Source organism: Malurus melanocephalus, unplaced genomic scaffold (assembly GCF_030028575.1).
Source record: "Malurus melanocephalus ecotype Western Australia unplaced genomic scaffold, MMel_1.1 scaffold_214, whole genome shotgun sequence".
Lineage (NCBI taxonomy): Eukaryota > Metazoa > Chordata > Aves > Passeriformes > Maluridae > Malurus > Malurus melanocephalus.
In genome coordinates, this window is record NW_026623446.1 from 532,831 (window position 1) to 553,850 (window position 21,020).

At 37.5% G+C, this 21,020-nt stretch overlaps 1 protein-coding gene across 7 annotated transcripts in view; it reads left to right on the forward strand.

Annotated features, from left to right (window-relative positions):
* NSD2 (nuclear receptor binding SET domain protein 2) overlaps nucleotides 1-21,020 on the forward strand; it is a 99,927-nt gene that overhangs the window by 54,962 nt on the left and 23,945 nt on the right. For 3 of the 7 annotated variants that reach the window (XM_057374032.1, XM_057374031.1, XM_057374033.1), the window contains 9 exons: nucleotides 9-174; nucleotides 3,653-3,819; nucleotides 4,196-4,687; nucleotides 9,783-9,927; nucleotides 10,941-11,018; nucleotides 12,470-12,588; nucleotides 14,646-14,750; nucleotides 15,973-16,054; nucleotides 17,020-17,144. In XM_057374032.1, the coding sequence (XP_057230015.1) occupies nucleotides 9-174; nucleotides 3,653-3,819; nucleotides 4,196-4,687; nucleotides 9,783-9,927; nucleotides 10,941-11,018; nucleotides 12,470-12,588; nucleotides 14,646-14,750; nucleotides 15,973-16,054; nucleotides 17,020-17,144 (1,479 nt within the window). The remainder of the gene's footprint in view (nucleotides 1-8; nucleotides 175-3,652; nucleotides 3,820-4,195; nucleotides 4,688-9,782; nucleotides 9,928-10,940; nucleotides 11,019-12,469; nucleotides 12,589-14,645; nucleotides 14,751-15,972; nucleotides 16,055-17,019; nucleotides 17,145-21,020) is intronic. The other 4 variants (XM_057374035.1, XM_057374034.1, XM_057374037.1 and 1 more) reach the window with 4 other exon arrangements.

A 21,020-nucleotide genomic window follows, 5' to 3' on the forward strand; every position in this document is an offset into this window, starting at 1 on the left:
AGGCTCAGGCTCCTGCTAAGCGAGATCCAACCYTAAGTTCCATCAAAGAGGAAAAAGTCCATCTTTTGAAGTATAATATAGGAGATCTAGTGTGGTCAAAAGTGTCTGGTTTCCCATGGTGGCCATGTATGGTGTCTGCTGATCCTGTTCTTCATTCCTACACTAAACTAAAAGGTATGTCAGTGATGCTACAAACATTCAGATTTCTTCAGGGATGTGTAATGAGTGGTTTGGAAAAAATCTGTTCTTCATCTGTTCAGTTGATCAGCAACTAAATCAGCAACTTGTCAACAGGAATGTTCAAATCATGTAAATGTTATTCTTGAGCATACAGCAGTGTGTCTTTTAAGTCAGTGTTTTCTGAAAGATACTAAAATTGTGATCTGTAAAACTGTAGAGTCTTGTTAAAAAAAAACAAACTTGATGGTGTTTTCCATTGTTTTTGTGGGGATGCTTGGAGAATCGCTACAGGCTAAAAATTYTTTTAAAGCTGATGGGAATCAAATATTCCTGATGATTATGGTTTACTAAAAGCAATCTGTAATTCAGGTAGCTAAATCSTCTCAGATTCATAGAGTCAATACTGTTATCTACAGACAGTATTGGTTGATTTTAAATGCAGGAACTACCAAGTGTTAATGAAATTTTTAGGTATGAATTCTACAATTTGTTAATTTCATTTGCACTTCTGTTCTCTGTTCTGATACCTGAAATTTTCGAGGSTTAGTAGCAATAAATATTTAGACTACACATTAAGAAAGACTTGGAACTGCTGAAGGTACTGAAACATTGGGCTGGATTCCCCAGAGAAATGGTCTGATCCATTAATAAGAGGTTTTTAAGAACAAATTGAATGAATATATCTAGAATTACAGCTAGATTCAACATTGGTAGTAAACWAAATGGCTTCTTGAGAACCCTTTTGAGCATTTATAATACAATTGCTAGMATAGTTATACACTCCTCAGACAAATTTTCCTTTTAGCAGTCTTTCAGAGTTTGGATGAGGCAGTCCCTGTCATTTTTGACCTTTGGATTAGTAGCTCTATTATGATAAAAAGAGCTGGATTTTGAGATTAGGAGAGCTGTTTATTTGTTCCTAACAATTACTCTGTTCTTTGAAAGGAGTAAAGTTATGTTTCATTATCAAGAATCTCTGGTAGCTCTTTATCAGAAACTGTAGKAACAGCAAAACCCAATACCAAATGTCTGAATGCAACGTGTGGAGCACAAACAGAAAGAAGAGCCCACATACTTTGTRATGTTAACTTCCTTCTATTTCAAGTAATGTGGATGATGGCTGTTTCTCTTTTTTGCTGTGGAGTTGGTTTGGGCATGCCTTTTTCTTGAGGAATTTAGTCTGGGTCTAGCAGCAATCCTAACTTGTAAATGCACTCTCATGTGTGTATTTCCATYAGTAGGTATTTCCAGTCTTACCTTCCACCTGCTTTTTATTATTGAGRCACTATCAAAAACAGAGAAGTTCTTTCATCAAGGAGTTGTAGAAATACTGAGCTATATCTSTGTATTTTGCATTTCTAGGCTTAAGATCAAGTGTTTACAAGCAATCTGAATTTCTGGATGTTTATACTTGATACATTTCAGCTGATGAGGCTTGATAAAAATTAATAACTTTCAACCTGTGGGAAGGACTAAAGCTCCATGTCATTGAATATCCTGTCTCYTGCTGTGGTCAACCACAGATGCTCAGATACAGAGAAGCACCAGGGAAGTGGTGGGTTCCCAGAACTCTCWCCCAAACTGTCAGCAAATAGTTGTTTCAGGGTTCTGTGGGCCAAAAATTATGTTTCCCTGTGTAACAACCATTAATGAATGCCATTATTTTATCCCAGAGCATTGGTACAATTTCAGCTCTCAGAGGATACCTAAGATTCACCACTCGATTCAGTGACTCTAGTGTTAGGCACTTTCAGTCTCCTTTATTAGGCAGCTAGAACTGTACAGCATTACATTGCAAAAGGAACACAGTGTCTGTCTGCTTGGCAATGGGCTGTTGGCAGATCTTTACAGGTGGTTGTAAATGTAGTCTGTGGCATCTCTGCAGTTTGTGGCAAAATACAAACATTACCCCTTATTTCATCATGGACAGATTAGGTCATCGGAGCTCTGTAGTCTCTACTTAAACAACATTTTCTTGATGAGGACCAAGTAATTACTGTGCAAGAGAATTGTTTCTGACTATGCAACACTGAAACATGCATTAGACTACTGATTGGATGTGTGATGTTTACAATCCCAAGACTTTCCCTTTGCCTTTCCTCTAGATTCTCATACACAATCTCAGATGAGTCATTGTTGTTCCTGTTGATCTCACATATGTTTWTRTATATATGTGTATGTTTGTAATTGTTTTAAAACTTCACAGATTTATATTAAAATCTCTACCCATACCATTAATTAGGTTGATTTAATATTACCCTTCCAGATGCCACATCTTACGACAAGATCAAGCCCCTATTAGAATAAATCTTGGCTATATCACCATGAAAATAAAGTTTTTGCTAAGTCTGGAAATCCCAATAATAGTGCAAGAAGCAATCTATTAGATGTATTTGCTGATTAAGCCAGAAGACATGCAGTGTATGAATAACCTAGAAGAATCTAGACCTAATTTGAAGACACCTGTAACAGAGAATTGTGGCTGTTTATTTATTYCTACAGCGTGTCTAGTCTACGTGTTGGACATGCTGATGTGGTGGCACTGGAGGAACCACAGATGCTGTAGAGAGCATAATTGATCTAGTAGGATTGAATTTRCAAACACAGAAGTGCAGGTCATCACAGTTAAAACCTTCTTTATTTTTAAATGAGACCCTAATTTGAACACTTAGCAAATCTGGAAGTTCTAATGAGCGTGGTGTTAGAGGATCTTACCTCTGCCTTTTAGAAATAGTTAACTACGAACTCTTTGATGAATTTTGAATGTGGTGTSTTTCCCCTTCTCTGTAGAATAGCTGAGACCTTTGGAAGGGGAAGGTTGTATGTGCCTGTACGTACTACAGTGAGACAATATTCCTCTTGTTTTTCTAGGGAAAAAAGGGAAATACTTTTTTTAAGAATATGTGTTTCTTATTTCAGTTTCAAAATTGTTCTCTTATCCTTCCACCCTCCCTTCTGCCAGCCAAATCCATTATTGATTTCTTTGATTCCTGAAAAATCTTGATTAACATGGAGTTGTGATTGCAAGGGTTCAAATGAGATGATGTGAATGTCTTGTTTAAGACTATTAAAAGATAAAGTTTAGGAGGCTCAGAGAGGAAGCTGTGCACACAAGCTCTCAAAGCTGTGGAGCTTTCTGTGTTGAGAAATGAATGCTCAATGCATTTTCAGAAACACCCAGACCTACATGCAAGTTAATATATGTGGAAAACTGACAGGTGATTAGAACCTCTAAGGAAAGAATTAATTTAGCCAGCCATGTTCTTGCTGGGAATTAAACCGTTGAGCTTTTGGGTCAAACTTCATACATTGTATCTCAGAGACTTTCAGTCTGGATAAGTGGGTTTTTGAAAGGTTATCCAGTTTCATTGTGCTTTTGTTATGGCAACTGTAGCAGCTTACAGACTTCTAGTTTAAAAGTGCAGAGAACTACCTGAGTTGTATCTTGAATTCACGTGGTTTTTATTTTCAGGACAGAAAAAAAGTTTTCGCCAATATCATGTTCAGTTTTTTGGAGATGCCCCAGAGCGAGCCTGGATATTTGAGAAGAGTCTGGTGCCCTTYAAAGAAAAAGACCAGTATGAACACTTATGCCAAGAGAGTGCAAGACAAGCCCTCACTAAATCAGAGAAAGTAAAGGTAAGAGGTTATCAAATYAGACAAGATTGCAGCTTTTTATTTTAGCATTACAGGTATGTACAGATATAACAGATAGAAATAGTTATTATAGAAAGCTTAAAGGCAGCTTGTTTTACAGGAGTTTGCAGTGTTACRTGTCATTTACAGATGCAAAGTATGGGGTGATTTTCCACTGTTTTGTAACTCAGTCAAAATTAGTACGGTTCTGCTTTGTCATGGATTTGTGCATGCTGTCAGTACTATCAAATACAGCACCATTTGAATTTTAACTTACAGATCTGCGTGACACTTAGTCTCTTGGAATTGTTTTGGGTTGATGTCAACATTTTGAAATCAAAAGTGTGCAGATTCCTCACACTGTTGTCTCCTCTTGCAGATGCTAAAGCCCGTGTCAGGGAAGCTGCGGCCACAGTGGGAGATGGGTGTGAAGCAAGCCAGTGAAGCAGTGAGCATGACAGTGGAGGAACGCAAGGCCAAGTACACCTTCATCTATGTCAGGGACAGACCTCATCTTAATCCTCGAGTGGCAAAGGAGGTTGGCATTGCTGTGGAACCCTTGGAGGAGATGGATGAGTCATCCTACTCAAATGAAGAAACCACTCCAAATCTGAAATCCATGAAGGAGTCTGGCATTCCTAGCAAGAGGAGGAGAAGGACATCAAAACTGTCTGCTGCTGATGATATGCAAGARAGCAGTCAGTTGGAGGATAAGAATACTACTCCTCAAAAGTCATCTGAACAGGCAGAATCCAAAAGAGGGATAGGSTCCCCTCTCAATAGAAAGAAAACTCCAGCATCTACTCCACGAAGCAGAAAGGGCGATGCAGTATCTCAGTTTTTGGTCTTTTGTCAGAAGCACAGAGATGAGGTTAGTCTCRCTGTTGTTGATTTCCTCTTCTTACTTCTGTACTTGAAAAAGCTACTTTTGAAAAGAAAAAGTAATTATTACTGCACAATCCATAATATTCTGGATTTGATAAGGTATGCTTCCATCAAATCTTAYTCTAGGCAGAAATAGGGAAAGAAGGGAATGTAGGTGAGCAATATGAACAAGGTGGTGATACTGCCTTTGTACTTCAAGCACAAGTTGGTTTAGTGTCTTCCCACAYTGTCTAGTAGTCCTTTATATTAGCCATAATTTGTATTTAATATATGGAAAATATCACAGACATGCATACATACATGCTCAGGCAGGTGTAATACCGATTATGCTGTTTATGGCAATCTGCTTGTAGATAGCTTTTACATTCTTTCTAATGTAAAGAGGCTGATTACTTCTGTATGTTCCCTTACATTACATTTGAACACTGCAAAACTTCTTACTTAACAGGAACCGTTTGGTGAGCTTCAAAAGAAGCTACTTCCCAGAGTTTGTGAAAATCACTGTCAGTGTGTTCAATTTGCTGGGACAAAACTAGGTCCTCTTGAAGCACTTATACTCCAGTACAAGGTAGAATAAATAAATACCTTAATGTCAGCATTTTTTAGGAAGGCTGTTAAAAGTGTAAAAGCAGTACTGCTGGTGTAGCTCATTACTTTAAAATCATTACCATCATYTTTCTTCCTTACAACCTTCTGCTYCATTTGCAGTACTACTCCATGATCTGAAGCTTGTGTGATTTCTTATCTAGCTAGTGTTTTCTTGTGTTATTACATATTGCTCACAGAAAGATCCGAAGTTAGCGGTGACTTTGTCAATACTCTTTAGCTACTGAATGGTTGACTTTGTTGTAGCATATTTCTATTACAAAAACACTAATAGATGTTTTGGTTTGAAATATTGGTTTGAAAGACAGGTGTCTGCCCAGGAAGGCAGGAACCTCCCTTGGAATAGAGAATATGACCCCTCCTTCCCTCCGAATTATTGTAACTTTGAAATCGAGGGGGCTTTCAGGCAAAGATATGGGAAAAGGAGTAGCAGTTCCTTACCAGGATRTATAACAAGGCAAACAAACATCAACGGCAACAACAACAAACAAGCCCAGCAGAAACGCGGTGCAGCCTCCTCTGGTCGGGGCCGCTCGCCCCTGTGGTGCAGTTGCGGTCACAGCCGGCAGGGGGCGCTGTGGCGCGGGYTCAGCCGCGTCTCTCCCTCACGCGGTGATGGCAAAGACCGCCGGCGGGAAAAATATGGAAGAGGAGATTCCTTTACAGCCTCACAGGAGGCATCCTGTCCTGGTGCCCTCCCAGATGGGGACACAGGCTGCAGCAGGGGGTTTTGGGGCAGCAGCACGGGAGCTTTGGAGAAGGGGCTGTCTCGCCCTGGGAGTGACAAACAAAAAGTAGCAGACACTTGGCAGGGGGGCATGCCCAAAGCCGCAGGGTATCGAGGTATTGGGTTATAGTGCAGCAAAAAGCCCTGAAGCAGGGGCAGAGAACGGCGGGGCCGGGCAGGGGATTGCTCCCTGGGCAGTTCACCAGTGATCACTGCTTCCTGGGTCTGGGTTGTACAGATGGGGCGGCCCCTGGTGYGGAACGGGGTATTCTGGGGTCTGGGCACAGCAGGCACTGGCKCTGGGCTCCCAAGAAGCAGRGAAAGCAAGCCAGTRAGCTCCAGTCACAGTGCTGAAGGGAAAAGGGAGGGGRAAAAAAGGGGAAAAACCAAGTGGCAACTGTATCTGTCAGGAGAGCCACAGTAGCGGGTGCCTCCCAGAACCAAAATCCTCCTCAGGAAGAGAGAGAAACAGCGGCCTCCCGCCCTCCCCTAATTCCCGCAAGAAATCTCGGTCTGGCTGTCAACCATGGTGATATCCCAGGGACGGGGGTAAGGGAAGCAGTGACCATCCCGGGMACAAAACAAAACAAAAGAAAAACCAAACCAAAAATACCCCAGAGATGGGATGGGATAAAAAGAGATCKCCAAGACAGATGTAAACTTTACAAAGAAATATTGAAAAGCAGATTCTGTTGTATAAAAGTCAATTATTTGGAGTTCAACTTGGAATCTTACTAGATCATTGAAATGTAAGCTTATATTGAGGACGAAAATGAGCACAGTGTTAGATAAACCTTTTAGTGGCTTTTATTAAAATGAGAAAAGCATTGGCATTGCAGTTTGCTGGCTCTGGAAAGGAAATGGTTTTGTAGCCAGACCATTAAGTACAGATTTTGACRTATTAATTATGAAAAGCTGTATGGGTAAATCATCTGTCTCATGTTGGAGGCGCATGAGTTCTATTTACGATTCTTCTGTAAGAGAGCGCAAGAGGGAATTTCCTTGGCCTTCAGTATATATAGCAAGAAGTATTGTGCAATAATGAGAGACATAAAATTGCTGCTCTGGAAGAAATGAGATTATGATGGCTGGCTTTTTGGACTGTTAGCCAAACATACCTTGCAAAGAAGAGATGTATTGAKTCTATGATATTTCTATTTTCCATGCCAGTTGTCAGGCTTTGTTCCCTACTGTGGTTATACTGTAATTCTCAAATAATAGACAGAAAATATGAAGACTAGCAGAATATATGAAATTGAGGAAATGCTTTGTCTTCAGTGCCATTTCAAGAAATTGAAAAGCTTTCCTAAACTTGAAATTTACACTGATGATAGTGGTTAATGTTGCATAAAGTTTAAGGAGAATGAAGTAAATTAAAATATATTACATATATGTAGAGAGAGGACATCCTACCATTTCTGCCTAGAATACCTTTTAATATGACATGAAAACGCAAATCTGCCTGAACGTGTGATCCCTTCTAGCAGGTACAGAAACACTTCTGTTTTGATGTGTTGTAGATGTTCTGATGCTTTAGAAAAAGTAATTATGTTGGCTGAAAAACAAACCTGGTTTTGAGCTACTTGTGTCGGTGGCATTGGAGCGTTTAGTGTATGGCTGTCTTATTATCTGCATGTAGAAACTTAGAAAAGAGGAAAAATACAAACCTAGAAGAGGCTCTCTGGCCCGTTTTGGGAAGGGGTGGAAGTGAAAGGACAGGCTGAAGGCTTCTCTTAATAATCATAAGTTCTGTTAAAAGTAGAGCCATTTCTGCTGTCTCTTGCTTGGAGTCAGGCTTTGTGTGGCAGTAGGATTCATACGTCRGTTTGATTTTGTTATTATTTAACTGCTGGAGAATGTTTTTAATAATTTAAGAGGCACACTTCCCATCCCTGAGGGAGGTGCTGAAAGCTCGGAGCACTTTTGTGGTTGTAGTGACGCATTAAGTATTTTGCACTGTTACCAGAGGAGTAAAGATGTATTTTGTACTATTGGCATTCTAATGTTCTTTYCCTGTGAAAAATATAAGCCTAGTAATCGTCAGAAGGAAGTGTCTGACTGGAGATAAAGGTATCATTCAAGTGAGAGRCAGACAGCTACACTGTTTACATTGATTGATTTGGGCCTTGAGTCCGTTGTGGGGAAAACTGAGGAATAATTTCTTTAGCAGGGAGACCTTGGAGAAGACTACTGAGCATTTTCCTTGGAAACCTTATTTGCAAGGATTTCTTCACCATTAAGAATTATGAGTGTCTTTTCCTTGTCATTTCACATTACTCCTAGTCAGTTGAAATTTTTATTTTTATTTTGTTGAGACTGGAGGTAATATGTGTTTCATTTGTCTGAGTAAATCTTGTTATTTTTTGGAGTACTGAATAGCTCTGTGCCCTCACTGAGCACAATGATGACCTGTACATTTGTGGCAACAGTCAAAACTGGTGGTTATTTMATTTCCTGAAGAAGTGAGATTTGTGGGAGGGAGTGTCTTGTGGGTTTATGTTCCTCTTTTTCAACAATGTGAATTCAATTGTTGGATTTTAATCAAACTTGGAGTAGAGGCTTCCAAGGGTAGTTGTATTCCTCAAGCCTTATACAGATGGATTATGCCAATTAGTAGCAAAAGAATTCTTAGTACTCTACTAGGAAACAAATTAAAGCATGGCTTTCCATACTACACATTGACAAATTCCAATGGGAAGAAGGTACTACTACTATTTTTATACCTGGAAAAGCATCAGTCATACTTGCATCCTACTGTATAATTGGAAATGTAGATTTAAGACCCCAGATTCTAAGAAATTAGGTTTAATCATTTCACCTTACCAGAAGAATTTTATTTCTGTTCTGTTGAATGGTGTTACTCTGAAAAATTGGCTTTCYTAATCTAGTTTTTGTTTTGCTTTGTGTTTTTGGGGAGTGAGTTGCAGTACTCAGGATTTTGGAGAGTGCTGGGTAATAAGATGAGGAGGATTATTTTWAAAGGTAGTATTTAATTTCTTTACAATTGTAGCGTTTTTTGACTTCTATGATAAATGTGATTTTTCYTAAGTAGAAGTACGGGTATATTGCAGGAGTTGGGGAGGATTTTTTTCTTTCTTTTTAATACAGTATTTTTCTCCTGTTGAATAAACTTCTAGAAACTCTGTTTAACTCCATGTTGATTGATACTATGTGTCTTCCTTATAACATTAAAAAAAGTGCACAGCTTGTGAGTTCTTAGTGCTCATATGAGTAATACAAAAATGATGAATCAATACAGGAAAATGTTGCATCAGATGCTAACTTGTGTAAATCTGTCTGCTGAGATAGGTGTTTTGAGTCCTGTGATTGATGAGTTTTGCTATGAATTGATGGATTTCTTTCTAGGCAAGCATATATTCCCATATTGCTTACCGGTCGTTTGTAGTATAGATTTAAACTTGCTTGAGAAAAAAGACACTTTTTTTTTAAATGACCACAAGACAAGATTTATACTTAATCAATTTTTTGACTGTTAAAAGGCAAATAGATACTTCCAAAATTAGTCTTAATACTTCTGAATAAACTAGTGGATTTTTTTTAAGGCACAGAGAGAGGAGTGGTTATTCAGAGGCAAAACTGGATACAGAAAGTTTTATTCTAGTTCTGTCTACAGCAGAAATATTAGGTAACTTGTTTGTATCCAGTTTTCCAAAGTGATGGAAGTATGTACACCATTCTTACCAATGGTCACCTTTTTTTTAATTCAACCCTATTTCTGCGTGTATAGGTGGTTGCTGAACATCCAGATGCTTCAAGTGAGGAGATTGAAGAACTGCTCGAATCGCAGTGGAACATGCTTAGTGAAAAACAGAAAGCTCGCTATAACACAAAGTTTGCCATAGTGACCTCTCCCAAATCTGAAGAAGACTCTGGTAAACGTAAAACTGTGCTAGTGTACTCTAACTAAATTTGATATACATAGTGGCGTTAAACTAAGCACATATTTGAGACCCTGTAGGGAAAACAGCTTTCACTGTTTTCCAGTTTTAATTCTTGGTGTTTGTGCCAATAGCAAAGGAATGCCAATGGTTACAATAAACGCAACCCATGAAGTCTACATTTCTTGCTCATTGTTCTGAAAAGTTGTTATATGTAAACCTTCTGCTGTTTAGACATTGCTGATTTCTCATTCTTCTTCTGCCCATAAGCAGCTGCCATTGCATCCACTGCTTGTTACAAGTGGATGGTGGGAAGGGAAGATGAAGTGTTACTACTAGTAAAATTTGAGATGTTTTTATAGAACAGTTAGAGATGGTTTAAAAAATTTAATCAGTTCTACACCTTTTCTTCATATATACCTAAAGTGTTTTACTTCACATCATCCACTCAAGAAGAACTATTCCAAACTTTATTCTGAAACTTTCATCCATTTGGCATTTTATTGTGCTACTCAAACTTTTTAGGACTTTGTACAAGATTGCAAATACTTAATTTTTTTCTCCTTTTATTTTTTTGTTGCTGTTTTTGGTGTTTGGTTTTGATGAACAGTCTCAATTGTTTTGCAAAATATTTGAGGGGGTTTGAAGTCACTTGTTTGAGAAAGGAGGAGGAAGATAGTTTTCCATTTGTGTGAACTTGATAAAATTTACCTAGCTGTCTTTTTTCAAATTTAAATAGCTTTACAGCACTGTAAGAAGACTTACTATGGAAGTATTAGAAGCCAACAGGTGCTGCTTTGGGCAATGACAAGAATGAGAGGGAGTGTTTGAAAGTTTGTGAGACTTGGAAAAACTTGTATAAAAATGGCAGTGAGTTTTGTTAACTATCTGTGTGTGTGTGAAATAACATCATTTTGTGGAAAATTGAAAAGTTTTTAACTTTAAATTTTAAGTGTTAAATATTTGGATATCAGTTTAAAAAAAAACCACATTCTGTATCTCTCAAGGTTCATCATTGAAGAATATTGGAGAGGCCAAACGTAAAGTGTTTCAAGACTCACCTAAAAGGAGATCAAGATCCAGAAGTAATTGAAATTTGTGTTGTGTGCAAATAGCTCATCATTATAAGTAGCTATTGAGTGTATTTTTTTATGTAATCACCCACGTATCATAATCTCTTTATTTTATCTCAGATGTTGTCTTCCTTGACATTAGAACTTCAATGGATCCCAAATTAAATATCTTAATGCTGTAGTGCTGAATTTTGTTCACCTTCCTCAGTGTCATATTGCAAGAAATGTAATTGAAATTGTACCTGTACCAGGTGTTTCTAGTACATCTATTGTGTACATTTATAGTTACCTACAGATGAAAATATGTCAGTTCAATTGTTCCCCATCTCAAATCTTCTTATCTTAAACTTGGAAGAATATTGTGGGATTTCTTCTGCTGGCTTTTTGTAAGTAGCAGGTTCTCCTGGAGCCATTTCAGTCTGCTTTGTGGATTCAGTATGATCACAGAATATGTCCTAGATTGTTTAGAGAGGAACATTATTTTGAAAATTATGCTTATTTTCAAGTTGCTATATTTTTAATATTTACAGAAACTTGTTCCCACCGAAATAGAATGCTTGTAGCTGTAGGACAATTTTCATTTGACATATTTGTGCCCCTGGAGCTTGAAATTTTCATACTTATAATACTCCATAGCTTCATAAACTAGAGAGTACTGGACAGTGTAATTATGTTKTCATTTCATCTTGATGRAACAGAGCAYTTCCCAAACCCTCATCTATCTTGTTGAGGTGGAAACAGTAGTGGAACCTTTGGCAGGGGTATGCAGATTACTCACTGACCTTTTGTATTTAGCAGCTGCTTGAACTTGAYAGTGAACAATCATCTGAATAGATGAATAAGTTTATGGTCTAAAATGGCCAACGTGGTCCTGTTCACAGGATTCTGGTTTATAAAAGGAAGGGATCGTATGGTCTCCTGTAAAATATAAGTAAGCTTGCTAGAGTTTGGCATTGCCATACCAAAAAGAGAATTAATCTCTACARTTGGTGATATCTTGTCTTTTTCAGAGGCCCCTTAATAGATGTCACCAGTGTCTTCATCTGTACTGCTTGGAGAATGTAAAGTAGGCTTAAAGAGGAGACTTAGAAATTAATTTTAGTGATAAGGCGCTGTTACAATGTGGCAGGAGAGTCAAAAGCTGTATACATAAATCACATKCAGTCTGACCATATGAAATAAATGTTGGGCAGTAACATTCAGATCATTAACTAGTGCTTGTACCTGTAGATTCATCATTGTAAAATAACGATGAAGCAGTTAATTTGGATGTGTTCTAGTTAAATCTTCACCAGAAACCAGGTCCTAAGCATTAAGGGATCATCCTACTGTTAAAGTTAAACCATGTTTTAAAAATAATGACTGAAAGGAAAGTACCTTAAATAACTAGATCAGTTCAAAATAATTTCAAAGTGGGTTTTAGATTATTTTTCATGTAAGTTTCCCCCATCCCCCATCCCAAGGTAATTTACATGGAAATAAAAGAAACCAAAAAAAGAGGACAAAGGAGCCTACAGAAGATTTTGAAGTTCAGGAAGCACCTAGGAAAAGACTCAGGATGGATAAACAGAATAATCGGAAGGTAATTATGTTGTTGGTTTGTTGGGGTTGATTTATAGCAGCACCAGTCGCATTGCTGTAGTTAAGTTTGTCAGCATTTCCATTTTCAGGATTTAAAAAGAGGTGTCCATATATCATACCAAAATGTCCATATTCAGAGATACATATGAGTTTACCACAGTGGGATGTTTTCCCTTTGTTTTGAGGATTGAGTTGCTACTTAAACTGTTTCTCAAAGGAATGTGCAGAGGGAGGCATGACCTCTCTATGTTGTTTTGCTTTGTAGTTCTTTTTTCCTCCTGATTTGTAGTTAGTCTTACCAAATTGTAGAAAAAATGTCTTTGGTCAATAGTTACTGTAGACAAAAGGAGAGAGGAAATCAAGTAAAATGAAACAGAAAAACTGCTTTTCATGAACTGGAAGGCTACAGGACATTCTGGTGTGGCATGCTGACCCATTTCTTAGATTAGTAAACGGCAGCAAATTTATATTTATGCAGTAAAAGTACATTTATCACACAAATCACAGGCWCCTTTTCTGGTTAGCTTGCTTGTGAGAGTAAGAATTTTCCTTACATAGGTCACTGTGTGTGTRGACACAGCACAAATCTTATGGAGACTTAGGCATAGGTTTATTTAGTCATGCATGTAGAGCAGTGATTTTCATGGGTTAACTTGTGAGGAAAGCTTAGCTCACACACTTTTTCAAATGTGTTATTGCAGTATCGTACTGTAGTGTGAATACTATAGGCCTAATCTCAGAACTTCAGTAGTACAGCAATCAAATGAATCAACCTAACAGAAGGAAAGGTAATAGATATATTTTTTAAATGAGTTATGGCAGTCTTATCTGTAAGTGTCAATTTGTTTGGTAGGTCGGTGATTTTTCTGCTTCTGTTGATATTGTAGATATTAAGGCAATTTGTTGTCTTAGGAGTTKGATATTAAAAAATAAATAGAATTTCCTGCAGACAGGCTTAATGAGATGATTAGCAAGGGACAGTGATAATTGTTTATGTTGTTACCTTTGCAGAAAGATGGGCCAGAACTGTTTTTGCACTTTTTGCCATAATGAGTTAGTCATTGAATATTCATATATTTTAGGAGCAGTTTTTGAAACCTTTTAAAACTTGTCTAATTGATTTGAATGAACTATTATACACTAGATCCATGGAATAATTAACTTGACTTATTATAATTAATTCCTGTTACAAAGTCCTTCTTTTGACTGTTCTACAGGTACTTTTTCTACAGGTACAAACAGTGTTGTCCCACCAGCTTTTGTGCACTACAGTTAGCCTACATTCTCACAAGTAGGATTAAAGGTGGTTGCAGTAGTTCATGCATGGGAGGTTCTGATATCTTTGGTGCTGTGACACGTGTGTGAACATATCAGCAGAAAAATAAATAACCAAAGGAGGTGAATGAGTTCAGTAAGATACATAGCACTAATGAGGCTGATTTAGTAATGTGCGTTTTATAAGGGTTGTTCTCTATCTGCTCAGTTTATCAGAACTGGTTACAAGGGGTCTGATGTGTGTGAGTATTAGGTAGTTTGGAAACTCCAAATGCATATAGCAGGGCTTGTGCTACACAGAAAGGTCAGCTATGGTTTGCAGTTTGTTTTAGGAATTATCTTGTAGTCTTTTTCCTGCCTTCACAAGCCCAAGGCACTTCCAGCTGTATGTGCGGCCACTTAGTAGAACATTCAGTGAAYGACAGTGGACATAACTATATAATGATCCAAAAAAGGAAACACTAACCATACATCTTCCTTCTGCTATTTCCAGTTTAACTGCAGGCTTTAGTTAAAATCATTTTGGATAGGAGGAGCTTTAATTTCATGACATTTGCCTTCTCGCACAAGAATTGTGGGTTATACTCTCCCTTTGTCCTTAATTCTTATTTACTAAATCAGAATGTTTTCCCGTAGCGTAACTAAGTACCGATACAGAAGTTTTGAAAAACTAGTTTGCTCATTGTTGCTTTGATGATGTATATATAATGCACATTAACAAAATGGGGGTTCTGTAAAGTGTGCTTTAAATTTGAGAGTGAACTATACTGTACATTTTCACAGAATCACAGAATCCTTAGGATTGGAAGGGGCCTCTGGAAATCATCCAGTCCAATCCCCCTGCCAAGACAAAGTCATCTAGAGCAGGTTACACAGGAATGTGTCCAGGTGGGTTTGGAATGTCTCCAGAGATGGAGACTCCATGACCTCTGTGGGCAGCTGTTCCAATGCTCTGTCATCTCAAAGTAAACAAGTCTTCCACATGTTGAGGTGGAACTTTGTGTTTTAGCTTAYAGCCTTACTCCTTGTKACTGGGCACCACTGAAAAGAGTCTGGCACCATCCTCTTGACAACCTCTTTTCTTCAATTTTTACCTAGAAGTGTAACAGTAATCTTAGAAAACTGATGCTGGGAGCCTCTGGTGGAATTGGTGGTAGGGCAGATTAGTCTGCTTAGAGCTCAGTGAAACCACAGTGTGGCACATGTGTAGTACGGTAGCCATTTGTGTTCATTTTTACAAAGGAAATCAGTTATCTGACCTCTGAGGTGTTCACCTGCATATCTTTGGTAAAACTAATTGTCAGATGGAGACTGAAAAAGCATGTAGAGCACCAAAAATGTGTGTAAAACCTTCTGTTCAGTACAGTGGTGCTTATTGATCAGGTGAGCATGTGTCAGGGGTAAGCACTCTCAGCTACACTTTCAGTAATTTGAATGAATCTATAACATAAGAAAAGGAAAAAATAGTGGCATGTGTGAGGAACAATGTCTTAATTTTGACTAAGAGATCACAAAAACTTTTCTGGTTTTTGGCCTAAACTTTTAATCATGAATTCTCAATCTGGTGCAAATTTAGGTGGTGTTTATTCTCCCTTGAAAATAGTGGTTTTATTTTGGAAATGCTGAAACAATCTTAACCATAGTAATTTTAAAAATGGCACTGCTATAAGTTGTGGAGTTGAAAGCAAGCCTCTCTGAGATTTCTAGTTCTGCACAGGGCTTACTCTCAAATTTATATACTTATTCTGCAGTTTACCTTTAATAATTAAAGGTTTTAATGTGACCAGTTTGTACAAAGCATAGTAAGGATAATTTACAAGTTTTGTGTTTATTTAGCACTCCCCCTTTTGCTATGGTGAATTTGGGATGGATAAGTGGGATGCTGAAATACTGTTCTTTAATTTTTCTCATTTGTTTATGGGTTTGTACCCTGTGCTGTAAATGAGTTTTAAAATTCATTTCAATGGGGCTAGCTTAACTACAGTACCATTCAGATATTTGTAAAGACATTTTCTTTTTAATAACATAAATCCAGAATTAATTGCCAGTTGTATCCAACCAYTCATAAATTAGGAGGTTTTTTATTTTTTCATATTTTTTTTTGTGACAGAGGGAGACAAGCAATGACAAAACAGCAAAAACAAACTCTTCTAAGGTCACAGAACCCTCCTCTTCACTAAAGAACCAGTCAGGTAATGTGGTCAGAATAAGTTTTAATGTCACTTTTTCAGTTAAATAATTTTAAACTGCCTGAGGCAGCTGGCTAAATTCTGCTGACTCAATGAGCTGTTGCAGGCACTGTGCCACAGCTGGGGGGGAGCCCTGTTCCTTCACTGCCCTTCTGCAGCTCGATCCTGGACTGAGATTGTGCGTTGCTGATTGAGAGCAGCAGTTCACAAGTTCACCGTTTGATGGCACCAGATTAAAGCTGGTGCCCSGAGATCTTGGCGAGCAGGGAGCAAACCCTRCTGCTCCMGTCTGCCTGGTGCACTGGCCCAGTTAAACAAGTGCAGTTACTGTCAGTGTCGTCAGGTACCCTGGGGTTTTTAGTCCTGCTAAATGATGCTTGATGGGAGGCAGTGTGGAGTATGACAGGGAACTTTATAGAACCTGGGATTGAAATGCCAAAGTCAGACTTGTTAAGGATGCTCGAGTTTAAGGTAACTTCTGTCAGAGCATGTAACASGTGTTACAATGATATGCCAAAGACAAGCGAGCTTCAGCAAGTTCTGCACGGTGTATGTGCCATAGCTAATGTGTGGTACTTGGCTCCTGTGTAGAAATTTTCTCTTAATAAAGTGTTAGTGGTACTCAGATTGTGATGAGATCATGTAGGTCTTCTGATATAACTGTTACCTCTGCTTTAAAGGGGTCTTAAGTCACAAGATACTTTGATAGTAATAGAAATTAGATTATGAAAAATGGGGAAAACATCTCTTAGTACATACATGGTTAATGGAAACTTCTTTATTTTTAAAACCAAGCCAAAACACATGGCCTCAGAAACTTACTTCATGTTAGCTCAGTCGTGTGTAGGTGACCAGAAGATCTACCTAAATAATTCCTTCCTCTGTCTGAAGGAATATTTTAAATGGCTTCAGGGAGATAACATTTTAAAGTTCCAAACTTCACTTTGTAAACCAAAATTATTTTACAGCAACGAAAAATCTGTCTGATGCATGTAAACCTCTGAAGAAGCGAAATCGGGCTTCAGCAGCAGAATCTTCAACTCTTGCTTTTAGCAAGAGTTCATCTCCTTCAGCTTCCTTAACTGAGAATGAGGTAAAAAAAAAGTGGTGTTTGCACACAGCCATTTAATTACAGAAATGAATCTTGTTTTAAAAAAAAAAAAAAAAGCAAAAATCAAAGGCAAATTCTCTAACGTTGGTGCTCTAGACAAGTTACAGTTTTGGCCTCTGTGAAACCTGTTAATGTGTGCATTACAAATTCATTTATTGTAACACGAACGTCTGATATGGGGGACATCGAGATATTATTGTGGTTTTTAATGTATTTACCAACAACGTTTTAGAATTGTAACCTATTAGAGGCAAAGTAAAATGCCAGTGTGTTCTGTATTTTCTTCTACAGACTTTTATGTAAGTGTACTACATTAGTTACATTATGTAACTCAATATTGTCATGTTGCCATAGCTTTTATATCAAAACAAATTTCCTAATCTTCTGTTTGATCTAGAACTGGAAACTCCTCTGAGCAGAGCCCCTTTTAACTCAAATTAGTTTTCAGGCTGTTTTAGTGTTATTTCTCTGTGATGCAAATAGCTCCATGTCCAGTAGAGTTAAACAGGCAGTGAAGGATGTATCTTTTTGATACTTACTAATTATAGTTCTAGCTCTGCGTGTTTGGAACTGTAATTCTTTTCAGTTGACATACAATAAATGAAATGTATGTACCGGAAGTGCAGTGATACCATCCATTAAACCATTCCCCAAGTCATCTACACCGTTAAAACCAATCAGCCAAAGAGTGTCAGCATGAGGGTGAAGTATGCATGCTGTTTTGCAGGTGGGTTTGGATCTGTAGWTGGTAGGATTTAGTAAAATATCCATAGACAAACAGCTTCACCCGGTTTGTATTACAAAAGCTGTAGAGAAAATACTTGCCTGCTAACAAGGGAGTAGGGCTTCCAGCTCCTAGAGATTTTCATCTCCCCTAACAAATGCATGAGGTGCTGTAATGAATGCAGTTAAAATATCTAGGCAATGTTCAGTAAACAGTTTACCTTTGGGTAGGGAAAAAAGATTGCATGTTAATGGCTGTGTATCTTAACTGTAACTGGAAAAACATTTTAACTGAAAAAAACCCAATAAATACTCCTTCCTGTACCCCAATAAAACAAGCAAAGAAAGTCCCACAGAAAATAATGTCCATAGCAGCAGCCAGATAAAATAATACTTCATTTTCTTGATTGAGAGGCTCTCATTTTTTTTTCTTATGAGCTTCTGCTGGATTGACTTTGCTGATGGCTCTTGCTGTGTAATGGCTGTTTCTATTTGGGACCATCTATTAAGCCAGACTAGTTTAAGGAAAAAACTGTCTTTTTTGGCTCAAAATACACATCTCTAAATATTGTGCATTCAGGAGAAAGACTCTTCTCTTTCTAGAGATTGTGATTATAAAATGGATTATTCAGAAGTCTTTCTTAAGAAAAGGCTCATTTTTGTAGGATTTTGCTTAATGGTTTAATTTAAACTTAATGGTTTACATGTAAGGAAGGATATGGTTATATCGTACATATGACTGAGATGGAAATTYTCAAAATTAGCACTAATTTACTCAGCTACTGCTAAACAGTAAAAGATGTGAGAAAAATTAACATCATACACTGCTCACAGAACRCAGATACACAAACTAGAAAGTGAGTTAATTGTTTTCAAAGGGTTAAGTTAACAAAAGAAAGTCCCAGACAGCGTAACAGAAAACACACATTGTTAAATAACAGATTTTGAGAAAGTGGGTGCAGGGGAAAGATTAGTGGACTAGGTCCTTGGATTGGTTAAAGCTACACTGACCTGAACTTGGACCAACTAAGGATTGGGCCCAGTTTGTTTCCTCTRTTAGATATATTTGGGTTCAAATAAAAATGTCCGGCATGATTTTTGAAATTAATATTGACCTGTTCTACAATACAAGGAAATTTTGGATTGTGTGGGTGGCTCTAAAAACTTGTTTTTTCCCTTTTGTATTTTTATTTAGCACTTTTCTAAACAGCTAAATATATGTGTGTCCTGAGACATTCATCTGGAGAGAAACTTTCCCAGTATTAAGGGAAAGATTTAAAAAATAAACACAGTCAGGTAATGATGAAAGCCTTGCACAGCTAATTGAATAGGATATAACTCTTCTCAACATKAAATAGATTTAACGATTAACTTTCACATTTCTGTGTTCACTATAATACTTCTAAGTRTTGGTTTAGGTGCTTTCTTAACAAGTATAGGAAAAACTTTCTGTATTCCACAAGCACATACATCTCCACAAGGTGTATATATGAGGATTCCGGTCTTTTTTTACCTCCTCTCCGTTCTTTTTCTCCCATACTCTTTGTGGACAGCTTGTTCCAGAATGGAACCTGGATGTGACTGTTACTTGTCCAGAACCATTGTTAGCTGCACACCCCTCAAATGTCTGTCCTTTAYGACCAGGTTCTAGGAATGGTGTGCTCAGTTCTTTCTTGTTTGAAAGATGCATCTTATTTGACATTTTCAAAAATATTTTTAACGTTTTTTGTTGGTATTGGGGGATATTTTTTAAATGGGGTGTATTTGAAATACTGTAAAATCAGGCAAGGCTAAATTTTCAGTAGATAAATTACTTTGGGGGAGAGATAAGAGTGGRGATGTGGACTTGTACAAACAGATTTATAGACATGACATACTAGAGATTAAAGGTTCACTCTCTTCAAAAAATTGGATTTAGAAGTTGTTTTAGGATGGGTGGACGGAAGCAGTAAAGTGTTTGTATAAGAATAAATAATTTCATACCAGCATTTAATTTTGAAGTAAAATAATTTTACTTTTAGGCACTTGACACCAGTAGTAATTTCTTCCAGTACTTACGTGAAATATGATTTTGTTAAAATATAATTCTTAATGAGCAACTGGTAGGGCCAAATGTGAAAAAGATGCTGAACACTTTGGAGTCTGCAGACGCTTGAAGTAGTTTTTTACTGGCTATGTAAGACTTAGTGTAACCATCCAAAAGCACATGATATTTGTGAGAAGATATACAAGTGGTATATTTTAATTTCTTTTTTTACTTTGGCCCTCCACCCCCCAATAATAGGTGCCAGTAAGAGTGTAATCAGTATTTTTTTAATAAATAAAAAGGACTTTACCATTACTGCTGGATTATTGGCACACTTGGTGTGTTTGCATGAAACATATCTGCTTTAGTTTTTCAATCAATTTTTGTGATTTATTGTCTGACTTTATTAAATTGGATGAATTTATTGACAGCAGATAAATGTCAAAGTATCGTGCAGACCATAGGTACTACTTATGAACTTTGTCAAAGAAACTGTAATCTTTTCCTAAGAGAAGACAAAATAAAGCACATGTAATACTCTCTAAGTTAGCCAGCCTGTCATTCATCACACTCTCAAGTCTGAGCTGACCAGCAGATGGCAGCTTAAAGAAGCCTGGGGAAGATTTGAAGAGGTGCTTTWATTATCATTTCCTCACATCTTCCTTAGAGGAATTCTTTCTTCCTTCTGTAACACCCAGTGTCAAAACAAGTTCAGTTTCAGGTAATAGCTGCAAATTCTTTTGTTTTCAAGGCCTAACAATGCAAATTATAATAATGCAAGCCTTAATGCTCATTTGCTGCATATTAAACAGTGTATTTTTTCCCATTACTGATTTGAGAGAGATTTCATTTAACTGCATTTTTAATGGATATTAKCATGTATACACAATGGAGAAAACATGTACAGCTCTTAAAAGGTAAGGTGTTTGAGAAGGCAGTCGTGAGACACACACAGCTTGCAGCTTAAAAAATACATCAGCTCCATTTATCAACCCTGGAGTCTAGTTGTCCTAGAGTGTACAACTGAAAACTCTTACTGAAGGTAAAAAYAGATGTCTTTTTGATCCTAAGAACAGGAAGGAAGAAGAGAATTCATATTATTTTGAATG